General features: G+C 38.3%; 1 protein-coding gene across 5 annotated transcripts; it reads right to left on the reverse strand.

Annotated features, from left to right (window-relative positions):
- Nucleotides 1–151: 151 nt before the first annotated feature.
- Nucleotides 152–23,782, reverse strand: ranbp3b (RAN binding protein 3b). 5 transcript variants are annotated; one of them, XM_046876220.1, is made up of 17 exons: nt 23,709–23,782; nt 15,111–15,169; nt 13,803–13,839; nt 12,816–12,902; nt 12,390–12,461; nt 11,100–11,165; nt 8,339–8,440; nt 7,583–7,683; nt 5,576–5,695; nt 5,394–5,491; nt 5,203–5,278; nt 4,964–5,057; nt 4,419–4,543; nt 4,055–4,175; nt 3,406–3,548; nt 2,421–2,667; nt 152–971 (listed from the first exon to the last, which is right to left on the reverse strand). In XM_046876220.1, the coding sequence occupies exons 1-17, from the start codon at nt 23,728–23,730 to the stop codon at nt 925–927; spliced, it is 1,617 nt and encodes a 538-aa protein (XP_046732176.1). In that variant the 5' UTR covers nt 23,731–23,782; the 3' UTR covers nt 152–924. The 5 variants fall into 5 exon arrangements, with proteins under 5 accessions (XP_046732176.1, XP_046732171.1, XP_046732172.1 ...); XM_046876215.1 differs by having other exon boundaries at nt 4,419–4,570; nt 8,339–8,452; XM_046876216.1 differs by having other exon boundaries at nt 4,419–4,570; nt 23,709–23,759.
- Between the last annotated feature and the right edge of the window lie 590 nt (nt 23,783–24,372).

Genomic DNA, 24,372 nt, shown 5'->3' on the forward strand with positions numbered 1-24,372 from the left:
TAACCATATCTGTCCATAAGCAAAGCTAAAGGGCAGATTCTGGTGATTCCATAATAGTGAGGAAGGGGTGGGGGTGGGGATTCCCTTTTACTTTTTTCTCTTCTCACTGGTGGAACATTGGAGAAGCACAGATCCACAATATCACAGTCCATTTGTTGGTTTAGTCCTTTATTCATTATATCAATAAGAGATCTAACTACCATCATAGCAGACTAGTAGAAGTACTGGTTTAAGGGAAACGAACCACTGGAAATGAGTTAGACTCAGATACCAAAAAAAAAAAAAAAGAAGAAGAAGAGAATGATTGAGGTCCAGTGAGGATTTGGGTTGAGGGTATAAAGTTACTGAACGGTGGTTGGATCGTTTTTTTTTTGAGCAGTAAAGTCATACAGTGGTGGTCTGCAACCGAGCACAAGAGCTTAGGAGAAAAAAAATAATACAGCGGGTGGAGGGGACAGCAAGAAAGTAAAAGATAAATCCTGTGGTAGAAGTTGCAGCTGTGACATGTGCCGTATCTTAACACAGAGAGCGGAATACCCTCACACTCATCAATATGATGAGCAGCCAAGTCCAAAACCTTAAATGGAAAAGTCTGTTTCTCTTTGTTTTTTTTTGTTTTTTTTTTCTTCGTTTTTTTGTTTGTTTGCAGTCCTGGAAAACTAAAACAAAACAAAAAAAAGCAAACAAAATGATAAAAACAAAAATATTGAATTCCAGATTCACGATGAATGTAGGAAGGGGGAAAAAAATAAAATGAACTACGAGTTTTAAGTGAGAGACGCTGGAGCTCTGCTACAGGGCTGGAGCTGAAGGACCCACAGCGCTGGGCTGAAAGAGTTGCGGTGGTTAAGGCTGTCCACCCAGATGCCTGCACAAAAGAAAAACCCTGTAGAGCAGTTTTTAGACAGGCAGCTGACCAGGATGTTATGTGCTCTCAGCTGCTGGTGCCTCAGCAGAGGTTTCAGAAGTGCCTGATGGAGGAGGGAAAAAAAAGTGTTATAGTTTCAGATTATAAAATATTTATGGTAGCTTGCAGTCACAATATGGGACTTAAAGTCCAAGTAGGAGAATTTTTCTTTATTTGATTTTTGGTGATGATCTAAATAATAATACCCTTTCTTATGCTGATATTTTATATGACAGATTATTAATACACATCCAAAGCAGGGCAATGACTGACAGAAATATTAAGAAAAAAATATATACTGGTTTAGTTTCAAACACCACAAACTGAATCGCAATGATAGACTGCCAAAAGCTGGACCCATGGTTATATATTAGGGTTGCAACAACTAATCGATGATAATCGATAATGAAATTCGTTGACAACAAATGCTGTTATCAATTAGTTGTGCTGCTCAAGTTACGGGTTTAGCATGCCGCTAAGATAACACAGCCGCTTGAAAATGGAGCAGAGTACACGGTCGACGGATGAAGGCGAAACATCAGCACAGTAGGCAAAAACTGTATAATCCTCGATCACATTTTAGTCACTGTTGTGGTTTTCAGCCAATACTTATGCATTTGTACACCAATGTATATTTTTATTTTTTTATTTAAGCCTGTTAACTTGCATTTCCTTGTCCAATTCTCTTTTTATAGCATTTGTCTACAACAACTTATCTGCCTTCAAACGTGATTTACTGCGGCTTTACTATGTTCAAATGCTTGTTTTCAATGTTTGGATATTTAATTTATGCAGATATCATTTAATTATTATACAAAATTTGATTCATTATATTCTAGATGCTTATCTCTTCACAACTAAACAAAATGTCTCATTTTTAAAGCATGGTTGTCAACATGCCATCTGCAATTTTCATTAAAAACAATACAAATGTTGATTTACCCAATTTACACCTTGCATGCCCAATTTTTACATTTTTGTATTTTTATAACAAAGAAACAACTCCGCACGAGTGAATTTATTTAAAGGAAAAAAATCCTCCACACACTCCTCAACAAGCAGCCACTATAAGCTTTAAAATGTCAAAATAAAAGAAAGATACACTTTTTTTAAAGAACACATTTATACATAAATACCCTGAATTACGGTTTTTATATAGTTATAACAAGCAAGTTCATTTTAATGGGGTGTGCTCCATTTCATCAGACTGGATCACACCACTTTGAAGTTGGGTATTTTCCAATGACAGCCCATAATTAATCATTTTAAAAAACCCTTAAGAGGCAACATCCTTCAGGGGCAGAAAGCTGGCTGTTAAAAAGCTCTGACACTGGAGACACCTTACAGAAAGCTTTAATACTTCAATATTGAATTGTTCTTTTTTTTTGATAAATAGCACATTCTTATAAATCTGTTTTATTTGCGTTCGTTTTTATAGACCGTTGCTAACTAATTTCAATTTAAACAGATAATCAACAGTGTGAAGGGAAGCAGAAGACGGAGAGAACTGTACCGCTGACGGTGGTATTTCCTGTAGGGGCGATGTTGCTGCTGCTGCTGCTGTTGCTGCTGCTGCTGCTGCTGCTGTTGTTGTTTTTAGCAAGCTCGACATCATCATCGCTGTCATCTTCATTGGATTGCGTGATCTCTGGGTGGGGCGGCTCGACTGTGCTCTCTGCCTCTTGCTCGGCGCGACTCCGCAAGGCCAGGATGCGGTGGTGGAGTGCTGCTGCCAGCTGTCCTGCGTCCTTCGAGCTGGCCTGCGGGAGGAAATTCACAATCAGCACGACAGACAGCATCGTAGAAACATTATCCCAAGGCAAAATGTTTGCATATTCGCTTCGAACACTTCTGTTTTACACACGTCATCAGTGAAGTGTAAAGACACAGGTACAGGTGCAGTTAAAGCTCAAACCTGGCATTAAGATCATTATGTTTATTCTGTAGTGCAAAAAAAAAAAAAAAAAAAAAAAAAAAAAAAAAAAACAAGTAAAATCTGGACACAAAACTTGTCTCTTGGCCAACTGACCGACTTGTCTTGAAGCCAGCTGTTAATGGGAATAAAATAGATTTTCCCTCAAAGGTTGTTCAAATCAACTGATGTGTAGGGTTCACCCAATACTGCAACTGCTGCAATACTGTTTTCAGTTTCTGTTCTTCAATTTGGAAAATGTTTGAGCCTTTCTAAAAACAAGCTGTCGTTTTACACTAATAGGGATTTATAGGAAACAGACAAGGAAAGATTTACTGCATTCCTTTGTGTATAACCAAGCTGTGTTTAGATGAAACTAATCTTACACAATCTCAGCAGACTACAAAACAATACAGACTAAGTGGATTAAATAGCAACCGACATCCTTGAAACAATAGCAATTTCATGCTGTATACGTTCTAGTATGCGTTCTAAAACCTAATGACCAAGTAAAAACGCTTGTAGTCAAAACAAACACCATCTGCTTCTCTCGGAATAGTAACTGACACACAGGCACAGAGCATACCGATATAAGGAAGACCTTCACTCCCTGGTCCTCTGTGTCCATGGCAGTAATGCGGACGCTCTTCTCGCTGGCCTTGTCCACCTGCATCTGAGCCCACAGCTTAGTGTTCAGAATCAGCCGCAGACTACCCTGGGTGCGCATCACTGATGAACAAGTGGAAAGGGAAAAAAAAGGTAAAGACAAAGAATAAGAAGCGACATTGCTATTATGAAAAATGTGCTTCTGGTTTTAATATACTCAATAAAAGCAACAAAATACAGAACATATGCAAAATTGGGACACCTGACTTTTCCAGCCATAGGTGACTCTTAGCACAACGTTGGAACAACATAGTAGCATTAAACTTGTGACCATAAGAGACCTAAACCTGTTCAAACATGACAATCTCCCTGTGCACAAAGCTAGCTCCATGCAGATATGGTTTACATGGTGTAGAGTCTAAGCTCTGACCTAAACCTTGATAAACGCGTTTGTAATTAATTAAAACGCTGACGGCACCTGGGGCCTCCTCAGCCTGCAAAAGTACCGGATTTTACTAATGTAAAAAGCAGAATTGGAATAAATGTTGAATTGGATGTTTACGTAGCACATAAGTATCTTAGTCGGGTGTCCACAAACATTTGTTCACATAGTGGAGTTCTGATCTGACCTAGCCTTGACTGAAGTGTGCCATCGTCGGTAGAAGCCATGTCGTTGAGTCTTAGCAGCCCTCGGCCTCGCTCGATCCACGACTGAGCTGGTTTGTCAAACACGAACAGCTTGCACTGCATCTGTGGATCACAAGCAAGACAAGAGAAAACAATAAATGCACATTTTCAACTCAAAGCTGATATTCTCACATGTGCTGACAACTCAGAGGTCCGTTCTGCACTTTTTGGACCAAATCAATAACAGATGCTTTCCAGGAATGTAAAATATGACCAGTCAAACAAATCGGGTACATTCCCTTATACGCTGCACAGACGTATAAAGCACAAGTGTTTTCTGCGCCGGATCAGGAACCAACAGTTTACCTGAAGCACATTGCTCTCTGCTTCCTCCCCGGTGCGGACCTCCACTTTCTCTAAAATGCACTTCTTGGCCGTGGCTTTGGTGTACGCTGCTGCCGATTCCTCTAGAGATTCTGTCACGCTGTGATCTGGACACACACAGTATTCAGATGCACCTTGAATAGGATTAGAGCAAAGGGATGTGTATATATATTTTTTTTTAATATTAGGATTTTTTATTTTTAGTCAATTTACAACACTGTGTATTCATTTTTAACCAGTATTCAGTAATCAGTAATAATCTAATCCCTATTAAAATAATGCTCAGGTTGTAACATTCACATTGACATTCACTGCAATCAAAAGGCTTTATTCTTATTTGTAACGTCGTGTGCGTCAAAAAACAGAACCGCCTTCTCTAGCCAGTAGAAATACATACAAATCGCATGAAATAGAAGCAGATTTTCTTCTAGCCCAGATTTGTGTAGTCTGTTAGTTTAAAAGACCCCAGAGGAGTGCTTTTAGGATAATATTTTATGTATCTAAAACTAAAAACCAAGAGAACTCACTTTTGTCTGGGGTGGTCTCCTGTGACGAGGGTTCTGGTGGAGAAGCTATGTCTTTACAGCCCTCTGCTGTTGATTCACCGCCTTTTGGAGGACTCTGAAATGCAAACAAACATAATCTTTAGATTCATTCATGTCAGCTTGCTAAGAAAACTACAGCATGCTGATATTTTGTTTTTCTAATATTTTTAGAAGCCAGAACTATTAGGCTGTGCCAACATTTTTGCAGAAATCCATCTTACCAGCACTCTCTCTGACATGTTCTGGCCGAACACAAACTTGGCTCCTTTGTCTGTGTTGTTCGTTGCATTTAGAGAGCTGGGAAGCCAAAAAATGCACAGGATTAGACAAATACTGACAACCTGCTAGTTAAATCAGAATGTAAAAGACAGAAATAAACATGTATAAAGGAAAACGGGTAAATGGGAATTACCTTGGAGTGCCCATGTACTGCAAGAAGTAATTTGTACTTCCAGACTGAGAGTCCTGTGTGGCGTCTTTAGATTCACTGGCTGTGCTGTTCTCATCCACCTGCAGAGACAACAGGATTTCCAAATTTAATACAGAATCGTAAGGGATTGTCACTTGGAAAAGTGCCCACAAATATGTCCTGACCTTTGCCCTATCTTTGATGTTCTGCCCAAACACGAAACCGGGGTCAACGACCACATCCTTCTTCTGTGCACTTTCCTCTGTCTTTCCTACTTCATCCTCTCCTTCGTCCTTGTCTTTCTTCTGCATAAGAAAAGTTACATTTCAGCAACTGAATTTAACCCCTTGGTCGTCAGCGCCGCACCCGCGCGACCGATATCCAATTGTCAATAAAAAAAGGGAGAAGAGTAACCAGGCTACATCATTCTAAAGCTCTAAGCCTCAAGCAGCGATTTCACATCACTGTGTGTGTGTAAGCAGTACACAACAACAACATGCATTAAAAAAATGCACTAACATTATTATTGTAATAACGAGTCACAAACATCCACTGCTGCTAATCCTGGTTTATTAGGAACGATAAATCTCCACTGAACAACATGCCGTAAAGCATTTTTGCTCCAACCAAACAATAGTGTTGTAATTTAGATTGTCATTTCTTTGTTAGTGTCACAAAACTTCGGCTGGTATGTGTGTATATGTTTCCGAATAACATTTGCATTAAAAAAAAACGACATCTTGCTGGTAAAAAAAATACCAAATATGGCTGGTAGAATATAGTGTTACACAACGCTTGAGACCACAAAAAAATTAAAAATAATAAAATAAAAGAGGAGGAATTTTGGGTTAGGTCGCTACTATAGGCAGGCCCCATGACGTTTTTATTCTGCACCACCTATCATTTCAAACCTTCCAGCCAGCAGCATTGTCGAAACAAAATTATTGATGGAAAATGTAGCCAAAAAATGCAGGATTCTAACGATATATGGGAGGATTTTATTCCCCGCGTGCAAGTCTTAGTTTTATTATTCTTTACAAACTCTTACTGGCCGAAGCAGCACGTGCTGTGACAAACCAGGAAGTGATGCAGCTCTCAGTTCGCCACAAACAGCTGTTTATAGCTCATGCTAACCGGACTTTTTTTTTCTTTACACACAAAAAAAAAGAAAAAAGAAAACAAGGGGAAAAAACAGACAGACAAAAAGGTTGTTTTATCTGAGATTTGCACAAAGCAGCAATGTGGAATATATTCTTGGGGGTGAAGTAAAAACAGAGACTTGGAGATCTGCATGGAAATGCTATTTTACATCTGTAAGCCCGTTTGTTTTTATAGGAGAATTGCTTGAAAAGTGTGTGTGTGTGTGTGTGTGTGTGTGTGTGTGTGTGTATTGTTGAGACTGAAATGGCCGGACATAAATATGAATGGCCATGACTGTAAAACAATAGCTTGTCTGGCTACCTGGCCATCAATATGAATGCCAAATCAATATAAATAGCCAAACATGTTTAACAAAAGCCTTTAATGGTCAGCCATTCATTTCTATGCAGACTGTATGAATAGCTACCTGAGTTTAGCAGGTGGCTCTCAAACAGGGGGAGGAAGAAAAGGATCGGAAATAGTCACAGATAAATGTTTGTAGGAAACTCATGTCATTAAAGTCTTTTTAAAATTTTAAATATAAACTCATGAGATATGTGGCTTTCAACCTAGTACTTTTCTGGATTGCTCCAGGACTGATTTAATGTATTTATATATGAAATAAAAATAATGTACAATGCAGGAAATGTATATCCATGGCACTTCATCTGTAACGTAATATCATTTTGAGCAATATCAACTTTGCGCTTTACTGTCAGTCATCAAAGTGTCTTCTTTCCAAAGATATCTAAATTGTGTATGTAGCACACTTTTATCAGGAACTGTTAACATTTAAATTTAGGTAGGGCATTTTCAGCCGAGAGTCCCAAAATCTGTGCCGAAGGCTAACAGGTCAACAAAACAATGATGCAATGTAATATACACAAACGGAGCTAAAATAAGGGAATTATTAGATACTGTTTGAGTAAAAATTTACTAGCAGTTGTTTACCGATTTGAAATTAAATGCACATAAACCTTCAAATGAAAAACAAGTGAAAGTTTGTGTGTTCATGATCCTGTTTTGATTTTATAACAGAAAAAAAGACTCACCGGTGATTTTTCTGAGCTCTCTGTGTTGTTCAGGAAAATCCCCCGGCCTTCTGTAGCTGCCTCTGAAAACTTGCCCACTCCATTTGTTCCACAGCTTGAGTCTGTTAGGAAAACTTTATTAGTAAATGCCATTCTAATAACAGCAGCATGCTATGCATACATTTTTTTTTTTATCTCTATATTCATATTTGCATTTTGATGTGCATGTTATTGCCATATTACTAAATGCGTTTAGTTTTCACAGATATTCTTGTATGCAAGTTCAGCAATCATCTTTCATCTCCTCCCATTAGGGGTCGCCACCACAGATCATTCGTCTCCATACTAATCAGTCCTCTACATCTGCTGCTTTCAAATTAACAACCTACATGTCTTCCCTCACCACATATATAAACCATATCCATAAATAAGTATTAGACAGTAACGCTATACACATTACCAGTGGATACTATTTTTTCATGCAACTGCTACATGTTTATAATAGACAAAAAGTTTAAACAGACACTTGCTCACTTTGTGTCATTACTACAGTCACAACATGGAAAGAGAGACTACAAACATGCCCACTAAGCTTAACCAACATAGAATGAGATTTCTCATTCAACCCTACAGTATAACAAAATCATGTTCGACAAAGTTACTTTGAGAGTATTCAGGTCATTTAATTATCATTTCTTCCCAGCACTGATGCGGTGAATCTGTTGTATGTCAGTAAAGGACACCGGGGGACAAACAGCCTAGTGTGGGTGTACTTACTGCTCTTGCTGGACTCGGAAAGGGTCTTGGTGGGTGGAGCCTGTAGGACTGCAGGCCTCAGTACGCTGCGCTGCTGCTCCTTAGGTTTCTGACTGGGTACACCTGAAAAACAGCCTACTAATGGATTGGAACGGAAACCGAACATCCTATAACAGCCAGCCAAAGGCTAGAAATCTACACCAAAAACTACAGTTCAAGCCTAATTGCTATATTTCTAAGCGTTCTTGCATTCAAAAGCAACTGAAACTTAACAGCTTACTGTGTATAAATATTATAGGTATGGAGACAGACAATTTATACATCAAATTAGACATACTCAATTTTATTTGTATATTGTTTTTTAATATATGGCGCACAAGGAAAGACTTTACTACTAAAGCTAGTCAGATCTCCAAAATACAGAAAAACAAAAATACAGCTTTTTGGCAAAATACATCACAATCTGGATCTGACCAAGCAGAACAGAAACTGTGTTGTGTTGGCAAATGAAAATCGCACAAAGCACTAATTGCAGACGTAGTGTCACATTTCCAGTGTGAGGTCAAGCTAATTAATCAAACATTGTTCTACTTCCGAAAAAGGAAGGAAATTAATCTAAATTTAAACAGAATCATTAAAAATTAAATGAAAATGAAACAAGAACAACCATCTCAATGCGTATATCAAATGCACTATATGGACAAAAGTATTGGGATACCCGACTTTTCCAGATACAGTGGTGTTCAAAATAATAGAAGTCCAACATCACTAACCAGTTCAACCACTGTTTTTGATAGAAATTAAATTTCTGCATGGCAAATATTTTAGTAGGAATAGAAAACCAACAGACCCAACAGTAATGACATGCATGTTGCTGATTTTGTGTAAATGAATGAAAAGAGTGTGTTCAAAATAATAGCAGTTCGGAGGTCAATTAGAGAGGTCAATTTTTCTGTGAAAAAACTGGTGCCAAAAAGTGTCCCTTCTTTAAGGATGAAGGCAGCAAATGATGTACTGTGCATTTCTCTCTGAAAATCGGAGTAAAATGGGTTGTTCCAGACATTGTTCAGAAGGACAGTGTACTTTGATTATAAGGTTGATTATAGAGGGGAAAACAAAGAAGTTCAGAAAATGATAGGCTGCTCAGCTAAAATTACATCAAATGCTTTTAAATGGCAACCAAAACCAGAAAGTCATGGAAGAAAACGGAAAACTACCAATCGAACAGATCGAAGAACAAATAGCCAAAACTGCAAAGACTCAGCCAATATTCGGCTCCAGGGTGCTCAAAGAAAGTCTAAAGTTACCTGTGAGTACTGTAACAATTAGAAGACGTCTATGTGAAGCCAAGCTATCGGCAAGAAGCCCCCGCAAAGTCCCACTGTTGAAAAAAACGGCACGTGCTGAAGAGGTTACAATTTGCCAAAGAACACATTGACTGGCCTAAAGAGAAATGGCGCAATATTTTGTTGACTGATAAAAGCAAGATTGTTCTTTTTGGGTTTAGTGGCAACAGACAGTTTGTCAGGCGACCCCCAAAACACTGAATTCAAGCCACAGTACATTGTTAAACATTAAAATACTTGAAATGGGTGTTTCACCAAGACAACGACCCCAAACACCAGTAAGCGAGCAGCATCTTGGTTCCAGACCAACAAGATTAATGTTATGGAGTGGCCAGCCCAATCCTCGGACTTTAACGCGATTGAAAACTTGTGAAGTGACATCAAAAATGCTGTTTCTGAGGCAAAACCACAAAATGCAGAGGAATTGTGTTGTGTAATGCAGTCGTTCAGGGATAAAATACCTGTTCACAGGTGTCAAGGGTTGGTTGACTCCATGCAACACAGATATAAAGCAGTTCTCAGAAATCGCGGTTATACTAAACTATATATTAGTTCAGTGATTCACAAGAAAGCTAAATCTTGTTTTGATTTAGAATTTAACATGCAGTGTTCCCAATGCATTTGCGTGTATTGAAATACAAGTTGTTATAAGGATTTTGAGCTTTACTCACTTTAACACACTGCTATCATTTTGAACACAACTGTATATGCAAGTCCTTCCCCAAGCCATTACTATAAAAATACAATTGTATACAATGTCTTTGGATACAGTACCATAAAAATTTGCCCTTACTTGAACTGAAGACTGTTCCAGCATGACAATGCCCCTGTGCACAAAGTCTGCTCCATGAAGATATGGTGTGCATGGGTTGGCGTGAACAATCTTTAGTGGCATGCTACAGAGCTCTGACCTCGAACCTACTGAACACCTTTTTGATGAATTGGAACACTGACTGCATCCCAGACCTTCTCACTGTACACGAGTGCCAGATTTTTACAAAAACCCTTCATGCTGAATGGTCACAAATCTCCACAAGCATACTCCAAAATCGAGTGGAACATCTTCCCAAAAGATTGATATAATATGAATGGGACTAAATGTGTAATGGGATGTTTAAGAAGCAGACACGAATTTTATGGTCTGGTGTCCACCAACTTTTGTCCATATAGTGTACATGTTTGGCGAACTCAGGGACTCATTTCCAGTATATCACTACTCTATTGACTGGCTAACTGGAATTTTCATGTGACCAGGTGGAGAGTGAACTTTAATCCATGGTGGTATTATAATCACCACCAGAAGTAAAATACATCCACAATTGGCATAAAACCTTTTAAACTTACACACTGCATATGACACCCATTTCTTATTGGCTGAAATAAACATTAAGATTTTTTTTAACTCGCTCTCACTGCATGGAAAGGGTAAGCCTTACCTGCACTCGGCGCTTGACCATGGATCAGAGTTGGAGGTTTCAACCGAAATCCAACTGGCTTCTCCTCTAAAAGAATCAAAGCAGCAAAGAACACAAAAAAGCAGGATTAGATCATTTAACTTTTTCTCCATTGGCCTTATGACATTCTTCCTCAACAAACAAACAAAAAAAAAACCCTTTGGTCCCAGAAACCTACTTTCCTATATTCCTGTGCTCTTGGAAATGATAACTGTGCATATTTTAGTTCTTCCTGTTTGGCTGCTGAGAGAAGAGATAGAAATAGCTTCTCTTGTTTCCTCTCTACTTCCTCAATTTACCACTAAACACTTTCTCTGGGTGCTGTACAAACATGAAAAGGCACGTCACGACTTAGCATAAACATGGGTCATGTCCTGACAAGAGGTTTCAAAATAGCAAAACTACTTTTCATCCTTTCCTTCCTCTGCTGCACAAAACTAGCTTAATCAGGAAAATTATCACAAGGACATGCATCGATATAATTCAATAAACAGACAATATGAAATCCAAACCATGCAGCATACAAAAACAAACAGCAAAAAATTAACAAGTGCAATGTTGCATCAGAACCGAGCTGTGACTGACTTCTTTATAGAGCATCAACTTGGCTCTTTTTTGAATTGTCACATAAAATTCTAAATGTCTTTGTCCAAACAACATTCTGCATTAATTACAAACACAGCTTAAACCATCTGTGTTTATAAAAATAAAAATAAAAATAAATAAAAAAAGGGAAAAAAATAAATAAAATAAAAAATGATTTGACAGACTAAACAGCAAATTTTCTCCTGGCAGTCGGTTTGCATTGTTGATCATAGCCTGTAATGTGTTTAACATTAAACAATAACACCATTTAAAGTACTTTGACTGGGTTCTGAGTCAAATGAGCCACAGCAAAACAAGCAAACACGATATTTCCAAGCGGATTATATTTCAAAACAGATTACTCTGCATTTTGTCAAATTCCGGCTGAATGTCTTCTTAATATGCGGGTTATGTGACGTGAACTGGTTTTGGTTTCAGTGTACCCAGCGCAGGTCATTAATCAATGACGCACCTGATGTTGCTCTACAATGCATATTCTATTAAATCGAGAACAATGACTCCTCTTTGTAACAAAGCAAACGTGCGTTTTAAGTATAAAGCTCATTTCATAAGTGTACAAACTAACGATGAGCTAGAATAAGATGGAAATTGAGCAAACAGCTTATAACTACTGACTTGTATTTATTAGTCACAGTAACATGGTAAAATCTTCACAAGTGCTCTTACCTGGCTCAGAGTCTGAGTTGCCTGTTGGAGACTGACAGAAACTTGACGGCATAAACACATTATTCTTGGAAACTGCAGCGGGAGACACACACAAACACACACACACACACACACACACAGAGAGGAAGAAACAGTGTGACTACGGCAGCACAATGAGCCAATATTTCTGACAGATGGCTTGCTAACCGTCGGCACCAAACTGAAGTCACATCAGAATAACACACAGCTGAAGTGCCAAGTAACATGTAGCAATGTAAAGAAGAAACACAACTGAAAGAATTAAGATGCTCCTCACCGACAGGTCAATATTTGCATTTGCATGACATTTACATAAATCCACATCATGGCTTTCAGACTGTACAGGAGCAGCAAAACATCAAATTACATCATGAGTTTATCCGAGTGATGTTACAGTTGTTGCGTTACCTGAATGCGCAGGTGGGAACTGTGTTAAAGACGAGGTTCTCTCTCTCTTCACTGGAGGACAGTATTCTCCGTCCTCCCTGTCTGAATCTAAAGACAAGACAAATCCAATATAATTCAAAATAACGGCAGCATTACATACATTTATACAAGAGGCGTGCATAGCATTAAACCAGACCCAAATTCAGGATCCAATTAGTTGATTGTTAGTAGATTGCAAGTATAAACTTTAGCATCTTAAATTAGTCCCAAAGGTTTATCCCTAGTGATAAGAAGAAACCTTGAGAGGAACCAGACTAAAAAAGGATCCCATCCTGATCTGGATGACACCGAAACTCCATTTCTTATAGTGCTATTGATTTACTCTAATTGACTAACTAATCCATAGCAACTGTTCAGGATCTGGTGTATGTGGTGCACAGATTAGATTAAACACCAGATCATTCCACCCACATTCACCTTGGGGCAATCTGAAACAAATCTACTAGGGGGGGACCAGGAAACCCACAAAGTCAAAGGGAGAACATATACAATGCCACATAGTCAATCACCTGAGCTCGGGTTAAACTATATACCCTGTAGGTTGCAACATCAAAAAAATAACTAAATAAATAGATAAACTAATTATAAAAAAAAATAAAAAATAAAAAAATAAAAAAACAACACACACCACCACAACCCAACTGAAATTCTTTGATGTGATGTCAGGGTTTATCTACTGGACTGATAAAACATTCTACATTACAAACAACTATCCATTAAGTGCCTCACTTTTAACCTGGATCTATTATATTGCCTTTATATTTTGCATGGCCAATTTGACTGGAGTGGTCAAGGATTCCTTTGGGTTTTTCAATGTCGCCCTCTTTAAACAAATAGTTGTTAAGAAGACAATTGGGACATCCCGACTCAAGATCATTGCTTTTAACACAATGCAGCATGCAACTGAAAAGGTGCCTTAAGATGAAGCCGATAATAAAGCAGACATACCGTCCCCATCCTCTGCACTGGACCCATCGGCAGATCGCTGGAAAGGAGAAAATCATGCATTAGAGACAAATAAACTACAACATTTAATTGCAAGTCTGCAAACAAGATTGCAAATACATTTCCAGATATTATGCTCCTATCAACCATCTACACAGCAGGACCATAATAATAACTATAATATGGTAATTAATATGGTTCCCGACAAGGAAATCAAATAAAAAAACAACCGAATTGTCACCTGGCCAAAAAACCAACATCTCTAAATATGCAGAAGCTAAATAAATCACAGTACAAGCCAAATATTACCTTCCTGCTAGTAACTAAATCAACTGAGTAAGTGTTGCTTAGTCCCATACGGTCAACTGTGCCAACAGTCAGCTGAATTTGGATCGTACTGTGTGGTGATGATCCCCCCTGCTGAGCTGGTCCATCTTGTCACCATAGGTACAGTTCCATTGGCTGATGAGGCCACAGCACAAACAGTACCACCATCATTCAAGTCAAAAATCACCTTTTTTTAATCCGACAAAAAAACAAACAAAAAAACAAAACAAAAAAAAAAAACACTGGCATATAACTCCCTGCTACTTGCTACACAATCCCAGCATGGGTGTCTTGCCATGGTAATGGGTGACAGTGGTGGCAATAGATTACCACAAGTTCCCAAATTCAGAACAGATTCCTCTGCTGGCTGGAAAGTAATAATTTTTCTTTTTGTTGCTTCTGATCATTGGGACCACTTTACATGCAGTTCACATGCTGACTGTTATTAAACTGAATTTACCCTCTGGGATGCATTGGAACCTCTGCGTGATATTGATTTTATTTATAATTTAGACACCATTAAATTCAGCTTCGAAAGCAACCTATGCAACAAGCCATGACCAGTAAAACGCTACAGACTTTAACAGGGTCATAACCATAACTTCTTTGAACAAACAAAATTTATATTACGCTGGGTGTCAAATTGCCTGCACTATCAACCTTCCTGAGCTCAAATTATAATAAATTAAACCAAAAGCAAACTCTAATTAATCACCAGGCTCGAAGAAAAGTCCATTTCGCCAAACTAATTTGTTAGGCAAGTCATTGTGGCTAAATAGATTTACATAAAGTATCCATGTGGAGATCACATAGATCTGTGGCAAGAGCAACTATGAGAGCATCCAGGCTTTAAAACATAAACCTGTCCATCTCTCCATGCAGCATAGACAGACAGGTAGAGAAAGAAAAAAAGGAGAGAGAGAGATAAATAGATAGATAAATAGATAGAGAGAAAGATATGAAGTAATCAACAATCAGAACTACCTTCTGTGCCTTGTCCTTTTGAAACACGAACACTGGAGGAGCTATGGCAGGCTTCTCTCCTTCAAAAAAAAAAAAAAAAAGGATCAGGTTTATTATCATTTGACAAATTAACATATTTCATGTCTATAGTCATAACAAAAATGCAGACAGGTCAAGCAGAGTGCACCAAACATGTCTCAGAAAATCGGATACATCATTTAACACTACGTCTTTTGCCTTGTCATCAGTTGTTCCATGGATGGGTTGTGTTCAGGTTGCAATGTCTCACATAACGCATACAGACGACATGTTCCTTCGCTTGAAAGAATCACCAAATTTATTTTTTATTTGATGCAAACAATAAGAAAAAAACACTCGCACTGCCGTACTTGCACCTTCATTTATCACAGAAAACATGCTTGACAGAGCTAGAGCTCTGCTAAATGTTCTCAGATTTCACAAATTGGTGACCTATTCACATAGAGGGAAGAGGGGGTTTGGAGGGCAGCCACTTGGATGCAAAATTAATTTGTGATATTATGTAATGTGAGCAACTCAACGGTCAACTTTCGAAGAAAATTTTTAAATCGCAAATACTAATAGGGGTGTAATGAACAAATGTGATCATGTGTATTGTGGAAATGAACAATATCAGCTTTCTATTGATTATGCATTTAATGCAGATTTTTGGCTGTAATGCAGCAGACAAATGCCTAATTGTTTAAACTTTATACTCCATAGATCACAATCACTTAACAATTAAAAGCGCCTCTAGTAACTTCTAAAGTTAACCTTTTTTCTTTTTGAACGCACTTGAAATGACCCATGGTCCTAATAAAACTCTGGCATGGTTAAGAGGGATTAGAGTACACGTCACATTTGTAAATAAACAAAGACACATGATCAACCTGACCCTCTGTTATTTTTAACAGCAGTAGTAATACATCTGTTGCTGTAACTGCTGTAAATGAAAGCTGAGAATAAATGACCAGGCTCAGTCAATGTGGCTTAGTGTAAATGTAGACGATAACAAAAATTCCAGCAATGCCCGTTTGTGTATATTACAGATACAGAACACACACACCATTAAAAACATTAACATGGAGTAAACAACATTGATTAAATTGTTACAATGACATTTGTCAAGGGATGGGATATAAATCATACAGCAAGTGAACCATCAATGATCAAAACTGATATACTGGAAGCAAAAATTGGATGAACGTAAGAATCTGTGAGACCATAACAATGGCTAAATTGTGATCATTGGACAACTGGGTCAGAGCATCTCCAACACAGCAGACCTTGTGGAAGTACATAGCAAAAGAGGCCCAAAGAGAAACAACTGGTAAACCAGCAACCCGAGTCATGGCAAAGGCCAGCTAGTCTAATCCATATCACACAGAAGAGCTACTGTGGCACAAACTGTAAGCCAACAAAGGAAAAGTGATTTCTCAGGACAATGTTCGGCTCAGAATCCTTGGGTTCTGGACTTTTCAGCTACCTAAACATTGTTGAAGTCCAAGTATACCCCTTCATGTAAACAATATTCCTTATTGACGTGCTCTTCCACACTACATAATAGTTCACAAATGGTATGAAGAAAAGTCAGCACTTCTTAATTTTTAGAACTGGAAGGATCTGTTGCCAACATATTGATGCCAGTTAGCGAAACGCAGTTCTGGCAGCAGAAGGGGAACCTACAAAATATTAGGCAGGTAGCTGCCGATAAATATGTAAAATTAACTCATCATGTTCAAACTGGCAAGTGACCAGTCTCTTGTGACCAATTCTGCATTACTTCAAAGATGCACTTGCCAAAATTTCAAACAGTTATATAGCTTCTAAAACTAACTAATAATCGTAAAATAACCTATGATGTAAATAAGTGCCTCTTATTACCTTAGCAAAAGTAAGCGAAGAAATTTTACTAGCAACATACAATGTCCAGAGAACTCAAAAATATCTGCTACTTTCTTCCAATCTCTATTTTATAGTATCTCCACAGGATGGGACGAAATATGTTGCAAGTCTTTTTTTTGCATTTTTGTGTGTTAGACCAAAAAAAAAAAAAAAAAAAAAAAAAGGGAACTAAAGACACAAAGGGGGGGGGGGATTTTAGACTATAGGCACCATAGAATTGCACAAACTATCGTGTCATATACAATTAACAAGAAATTGAGAAAATCTCATTTCAAAAGCTTGTTGCAATTCCACAAAAATCTCAGCTCCATCTTGCACACAGACGATTATGATCAAACTCTTGATGTCTATGATCAAACTCTTGATGTCTATGATCAAACTCTTGATGTCTATGATCAAACTCTTGATGTCTATGATCAAACTCTTGATGTCTATGATCAAACTCTTGATGTCTATGATCAAACTCTTGACGTCACCCAAATGAGGATGGGTTCCCCTTTTGAGTCTGGTTCCTCTCAAGGTTTCTTCCTCATAACATCTTGCTCATCAGGGATAAATGCACACCATCCACCTTGACTGTTGATTTCTGTAAAGCTGCTTTGAGACAATGTCTGTTGTGAAAAGCGCTATAGAAATAAACTTAACTTGATTATTGGTATCTGCTGCTTTATGAGGTTTAGCTCAAATTTAGCTACCCATCAATACCACATGGAACAGCGTTAATGGCATCCTTAAGGTTATAGAGTAGATATAAAATTATAGCCACCATGTTATAAATGCAGACCTCCAGATCTCTACCTTTAATGCACTATAGAAGCGAGTAAAATCTAACCGCAAGATGTTTCACTTTTAAGATATAAAAATAAATAAATAATTACAGCATCAACTCGGTTACACCACTGTGGACAGCCCTAAAATACTTTGTAATGGCATCACAATTTTGAGGTCAGATCCACTGGATTGCACAAGCCTCCAAACCTTATTGACTTGGATTTGATCTTTGGTTCATAAGCATCCTGGAAAAGTCAAATTGTTCTAACAGTCTAACAGAGTGGTGTAAATATATTAATACTTGGAGATTTATTTCGAATAAAGCCCAAGTTTTTGCTGAAGGGAAGCAGTCCAATAGCATAATGTTGCCACGATCATGCTTCCCCATGGACATGGTGCTCTTTGGGCTACGATTTCATGATTTAGCATCAACATATCTAAAGTTCAAAAACGGTTTGTCTTGGTCTCAGCAGACCGTTACATATTTTTCTGCCTGGTTGGGCATGATTTATGCAGGCGTGGATGGGTTTTTGTTAAACTCAAGGTCTATCCTACCCTACAGCTCATACATGTGAAGAACATAAGCGATTGCTGTAGCAAACAGCAATCGCTAAATTTTCTTGCAGCTCCTTCAACTTTGCCGTTGGACTCTTGGCTGCCTCCTTGATAAGTTTTCGTTCTGTTCTTGGCCATGTCACTTTGGAGTCCCATTTTCTTGACATGTTGATGGTCTCACGGTGTTCCCCTGAATGATACCTTTCATCAGTGAAATTGTCTTCGTAAATTGCAAACTCTTTGGCCATCGGACAAAACAAAGACGTCAAAAAAATCCTACAGAAACATCTTTAGCAGCACCCAAATCACTTTACTGATAACTGTTGCATGACTTTTGCACAGGAGTTTGCATATGATTGGTTAATTTACTGCCACGTGTACCATTATACAAATTTGAGCTAATGTGTTATTTTCCACTTGATTTCATTGGTTATCATAAGGTGGAGACAGATCAGACATGATTTATTTTGGTTTCATTTTTAGATCATAAAAACTTGCACATTTAGGTGTTAAGAACCTTTTTAAATACACACTGCATAAAATACTACACTGTGTGTAAAAGATGAGATCTTCCTGGTTTTACTGGTCTCACCAATGTTATGCTTAAAAAAACCTCAATCTTGCGGCTCTGCAAAGAGTAAAGCTTTCTAAAATTACCTACGAGCAAGGAGAAACACCATAAGAACCTACTACACCAGAATCCAAAGTTACATTTGAAAACAAATGTTAATATACCTCTACTGGTAAACAAAAGTGTTGGGGTGGAGGTGTTTTTTTTTATTTTATTACCTACGACACTAACTGGCACTCAGACCATGCCATATGAAAGTAGACAGACGAGTTTGCACACTGCTGCCTTTTGACAGCTCGCTAATCAAATAACCGACATGCCTACATCTCAGCATAGCACTTTCGAACACTTTTACAACTATTACTCAAGTTATCAGATTCAGAGCGAAACTGATACTTTTGTTTGCTGCTACACTTCACATACGTTTTTTTTCGTGTACCGTTCGCCGAGCACAGAAAATGCGAAGTAAATGAAATAAACAGTTACATAAATGGCCAGGTTGTGGGCGTTTCATTAAGCATTCATTTACAAATCATGCATGGAGGTACAAATAGCAGGAACTATTACACTTCTGCAGCACTACAGCTCTGCCCTTTAGCCGAGTTTGTGCCTAGAGATCAGTTTAGAAACTTGCATCTTTAATCGGTAAATAAATTCTTTAGGCAACCCAGGTTCAAGTAGTCAAATCAACTGAACGAAGTTTGAATACTGGGCTTTCACCTTTATAAATGAAAGAAACCAAAGGTTAAATTCAAATACTAGCTAACACGGGCATGCATGCAAAGCTTTTTTTTTTTTTTTAACAAAAGTTTATAAAATTAGATATCACCAAATCAACAATCTCATAAGTGACATTCATTTCATTCCACCTACCACCCTATTTTCAGACATGCATGGCCCCACTGGGGGGTATTTTGACCAAAATACTCTGGATACATTTTTCATTAAATTTCTTCAGTGTTGCTTTTAATGCAAACCAGAAATACAAATGAACAGTAGGTGTTGACTTGTCTCCTGGATAGGCACGTCTATGAAAGAAACCCTATATGAGCATAAGTTTGTGGACACCTGGCCATAGATTGGCATGTGCTTTTTAAATGCACCATTCAACATTTAGTCCCCGTTTGCAGTTATAATAATCTCCACTCAACTGGGAAGATGTTCCACTAGATTTTGGAGTGTGCTTGTGAAGATTTGTGCTCATTTAGCTACAAGGGTGTTAGAAAAGTCAGGTACTGCTGTAGGGTGAGAAGGTCTGGGGTGCAGTCAGCGTTCCAATTCATCCCACAATGTTCAATAAAGTTGAGGTCAGAGCTCTGTAGCAGGCCACTCAAGATCTTCCACTCCAACCGATGTAAACAATATCTTCATGGAGCTTGCTTTATGAACAGAAGCAATGTCATGCTGGAACGGGTTCAGCTCATAGTTTAAGTAAATCACATCAAATACATCATATACAATTGTGTAACTCCAACTTTGTGTAAACAATCTGGGGAAAAGAACCACATTTGGCAGGGAAAGTCCGGTGTCCCAATACTTTTGTTAATATAGTGTAGTTTCTGGATGCCCAGTAGACACTGGTTTATCGATTTCCTCCCACCAGACACAAAGCCTTTCCATCACCATACATAGAAGCAGTCAATAATATTGCAGCAATACTTTTTAAGACTGGCCAATGCAAAAAAAAAAATGATCTCACCACAAAGTAACGAATCCAGAGCTGCATGTGCGAAAGCGTTTTCATTACACTCTGCCCGATTTAGCAGCATTAATGTTCATTACCCAAGTAACTAACATTACAGCGCACTGGCCTGTAAAGGAGATGCTGATAGCCACAGGTCAAATGCAGTACTTAGATTACAAGGTCTTAAAGTTATGCAAAAATTTACTCACACAAGAAATGAATTAACTGTGTACAAAAAAATTATTTCTTAAAATCACAAGCAGGAAAAAAAAAAACATTAAATGAACAAGAAAGCACATTTCAAATTCAAGGAAGTTACTACGATAAGTACCAAGTAGTAGCTTTCAAACAAGTTCCCAGAGAGATCTTAACCTGCCACGTGATCTCAACTAACCTTCGTGCAAAAATGCCTGGATTTTCATTATACCTTAATCAGAATGTATTAATATATTCTCTATTACTATATATACTCAGTACCAGTCAAATGTTTGGACACGCCTTCTCCTTCAGTGTTCTTATTTGTTTTATTCACACTGTACATAAATACTGAAGAAATCCAAACTATGAAAAAACATCTATGGAATTGTTGAGTTAAATGATATTTTCTTCAAAGTAGCCACCTATTGCTTTGCTGACAGCTTTGCACATTTTTGGCATTCTCTCAGTCAGCCTCATGATGTAGTCACCTGGAATGAAAGTTCCCCGAGTTCTTGAGTGCTTGTTGGCTGATTTTCATTCACTCTCCGGTCCAACTCATCCTAAAACATCTTAACTAAATTTAGACTGGGTGATTGTGAAAACCTGGTCATCTGATGCAGCACTCCATCACTCTCCTTCCTGAATGAATAACTCTTAAATACCCTAGAGGTGTGTTTGAGGTCATTGTCCTGTTCATAAAAATAAATGATGGTCCCATTATGTGCAAACCAGATGGGATGGGATGTTGCTGCAAAATGCTGTGGTAGCAATGCTGGTTGAGTGTGCCCTCAATTATAACTAAATCATTAACAGTGTCACCAGCATTGCACCCCCACATCATCACACCTCCTCCTCCTCCTCCAAGCTTCAGAGTGGGAACCAGAAATTTGGAAAGTGTCCGTTCAAGCTCTCTACGTCTAAAATGACAGCAGCTAGAACCAAAAATCTAGCATTTGGACTCAGACCAAAGGACAGTTTTCAACTGATATAATAATTCCTTATGTGTCATGGCCCAAGAATGTTTCTTCTGCTTGCTGTTCTTTTAAAGTTTCTTAGGCTGGTAATTCTAATAAACTTATTTTCTGCAGGAGAGGTAGCTCTTTGTCTTCCTTTCCTCCACAGGTCTTCATAAGAACCTGTTTCATCATAGTGTTTGATGGCTTTGGTGACTACGCTTGGGGATACATTTAAAGTGATCAGATTGACTGACCTCCAATTCTTAAAGTAATGATAAACTGTCCTTTCTCTTGACTTAACTGTTAAGCGTTTCTTGCCATAACATGAATTTGTACAGTAGTTCGGAGTAGCACTAATAGGGCTATTGACTCTGTACTCAGCGTTTCCTCTTGTGCAGACAACTGATGGTCTAAACACACAAGTGTTACAAATAAACTCTTGATAAGGCAAACCTGTGAGCTGAAAACCATTCCAGATGACTTCCTCGTGCATCTCGAGAGAATTCAACGGGTTTGTCAAGCTGTCAAAGCTACATCTTGCTACTTCAGACAATCTAAAATATGAAAACATATCCTGGGTGCTTGTTTAATGCATAAGTCTATGCGTGTTCTTATATAGTTTGGCTGCCTTCAGTTTTAAATGTGCAATGTTGAAAATAATCCAAATAAAGGAAAACCAACCAAACATACATACACACACTGAAGATGAAGTTTTTTGACATTTGACTGGTACTGTATATATGCATGTACACTGACCAGGCGTAACATTATGATCACCTGCCTAATATTGTGTTGGTCCTGCTTTTGCTGCTATACCAGTCCTGACCCTCGAGCTTTAACAGCATTTACTTCTCCAGCAATTTAAGCTACAGGAGCTCGTCTGTTGGATCGGACCACACGGGTAAGCCTTCGCTCCTCACGTGCATCCATAAGCCTGGTCACTGGTTCACCACTGTACCTTCCTTGGACCACTTTAGACTGATACTGACCACTACATACCAGGAACATCCAAGAGCTGCAGTTGTGTAGATGCTCTGACCCAGCCATCTAGCAATCACAATGTCAAACTTACTGAAATCCTTACGCTTGCCCATTTTTCCTGCTTCTAACACATCGACTTTCAGGACAAAATGTTCATTGTTGCCTAATATATCCATGCCATTATGAAGAGAATCAATTGTATTGACTTCACCGGTCATAAGGTTGATGTCAATGTTATGCCCGATCGGTGTATATAATATATCTAAATGCCATTATTTCATCTGACCTGTGGAGTTGGAGATGGTCAAGAGTTAGAGATATGAGTCTTGGTTTGATCAAGTGCACATCGATGACTCCAGCTAACGTTAGCTTAAAGCTAATCCTGTCTAGGGTGATTGAGTCAGATTACAAAATAATACAAAAGCAACAATAGAGCGGAATCACTGATGCCTGACAACAATCATACTTCATAATCATAATCCATAAAGCTCTGCTTGTAAGAAAGCGTGCACTTACTCAACCGGAGCTGCCATCACCGATTCATCGCTAAATAATAAATATAAATGATAAAACCATACACGATTTATTTACGAAGCTTTCAGTCGTGCGAGTCTGCCATTAAAAGTGCGCCTGTGTTCCTACACAGAAGCAAATACATGAATATAAATGTGAAACTAGTGAAAGAGCCGAACCCGCCTAAAAAAATCAAAGAAACCAGAAAGGCCCGGAACATTAGCTAGCTCCCGTGGAGGCTGTTTAACCAGCGCTACAGCTAACACCTCTGCTAGCTAACCAGGTTATCGCTAACCATGCTAGCTAAAACATTCCCTCCAAATGTACAGCCGGCTCAATAAAACCAACCCCGAATCTTACAAACTAAAAAACGACACTCTTACAACACACGCACACGTGCTTATACAAGTCTCAAAGGCGTTTATTTTTGGGTTTAGTGGCTCCGCTGTTTCGCCCCATTTGCCTACCTTCGTTCGCCAAGTCCGCCATTTTACTTCTCCGCGCACACCCACAATGCACCGCGGCACACGGGCGTTATTTCTAGCACTGAAACAAAAGCTGGGAACGAAAGTGACGTTAATAGACCCTAACGTTTTTCTTTCTTATAAAAAAAAAATTATGTTCTTGTTTACAGTTTAAATATTATATTCTATTAAATATATGGATTTTTTTTACAACGTGCACGCAGTTTATTTTGTTATATTGATATTATTACTATTTTGCTCCTTTGCTTATTTTATTCTTAATCTAATCTTCTTTTTTGGCTTTTTCGTTTCAAAGTTTTGTATTTAACATTTGTGCTTTTTTTATTACAATGTTCTGTTTTCGTTTAAAATAGAAAGGCATCGCTTCACATACAGTATTTCTAAGAGCTGTGCATTTATCATTACCACCATTAGGTGGTGCCATTCTGCAAGTCTACATAGAACCCTAGATGTTTGAACGACCTGCGCGGGATACATTGCCAGTCGCTTCATTATTAACCATCTAAGTTAATATGTATATTGGGGATGTGGTTAATAATGAAACGACTGGCAATGTATCCCGCGCAGGTCGTTCAAACGTCTAGGGTTCTATGTAGACTTGCAGAATGGCACCACCTAATGGTGGTAATGATAAATTATACATTAC

The sequence above is a fragment of the Silurus meridionalis genome, chromosome 20 (assembly GCF_014805685.1).
Source record: "Silurus meridionalis isolate SWU-2019-XX chromosome 20, ASM1480568v1, whole genome shotgun sequence".
Lineage (NCBI taxonomy): Eukaryota > Metazoa > Chordata > Actinopteri > Siluriformes > Siluridae > Silurus > Silurus meridionalis.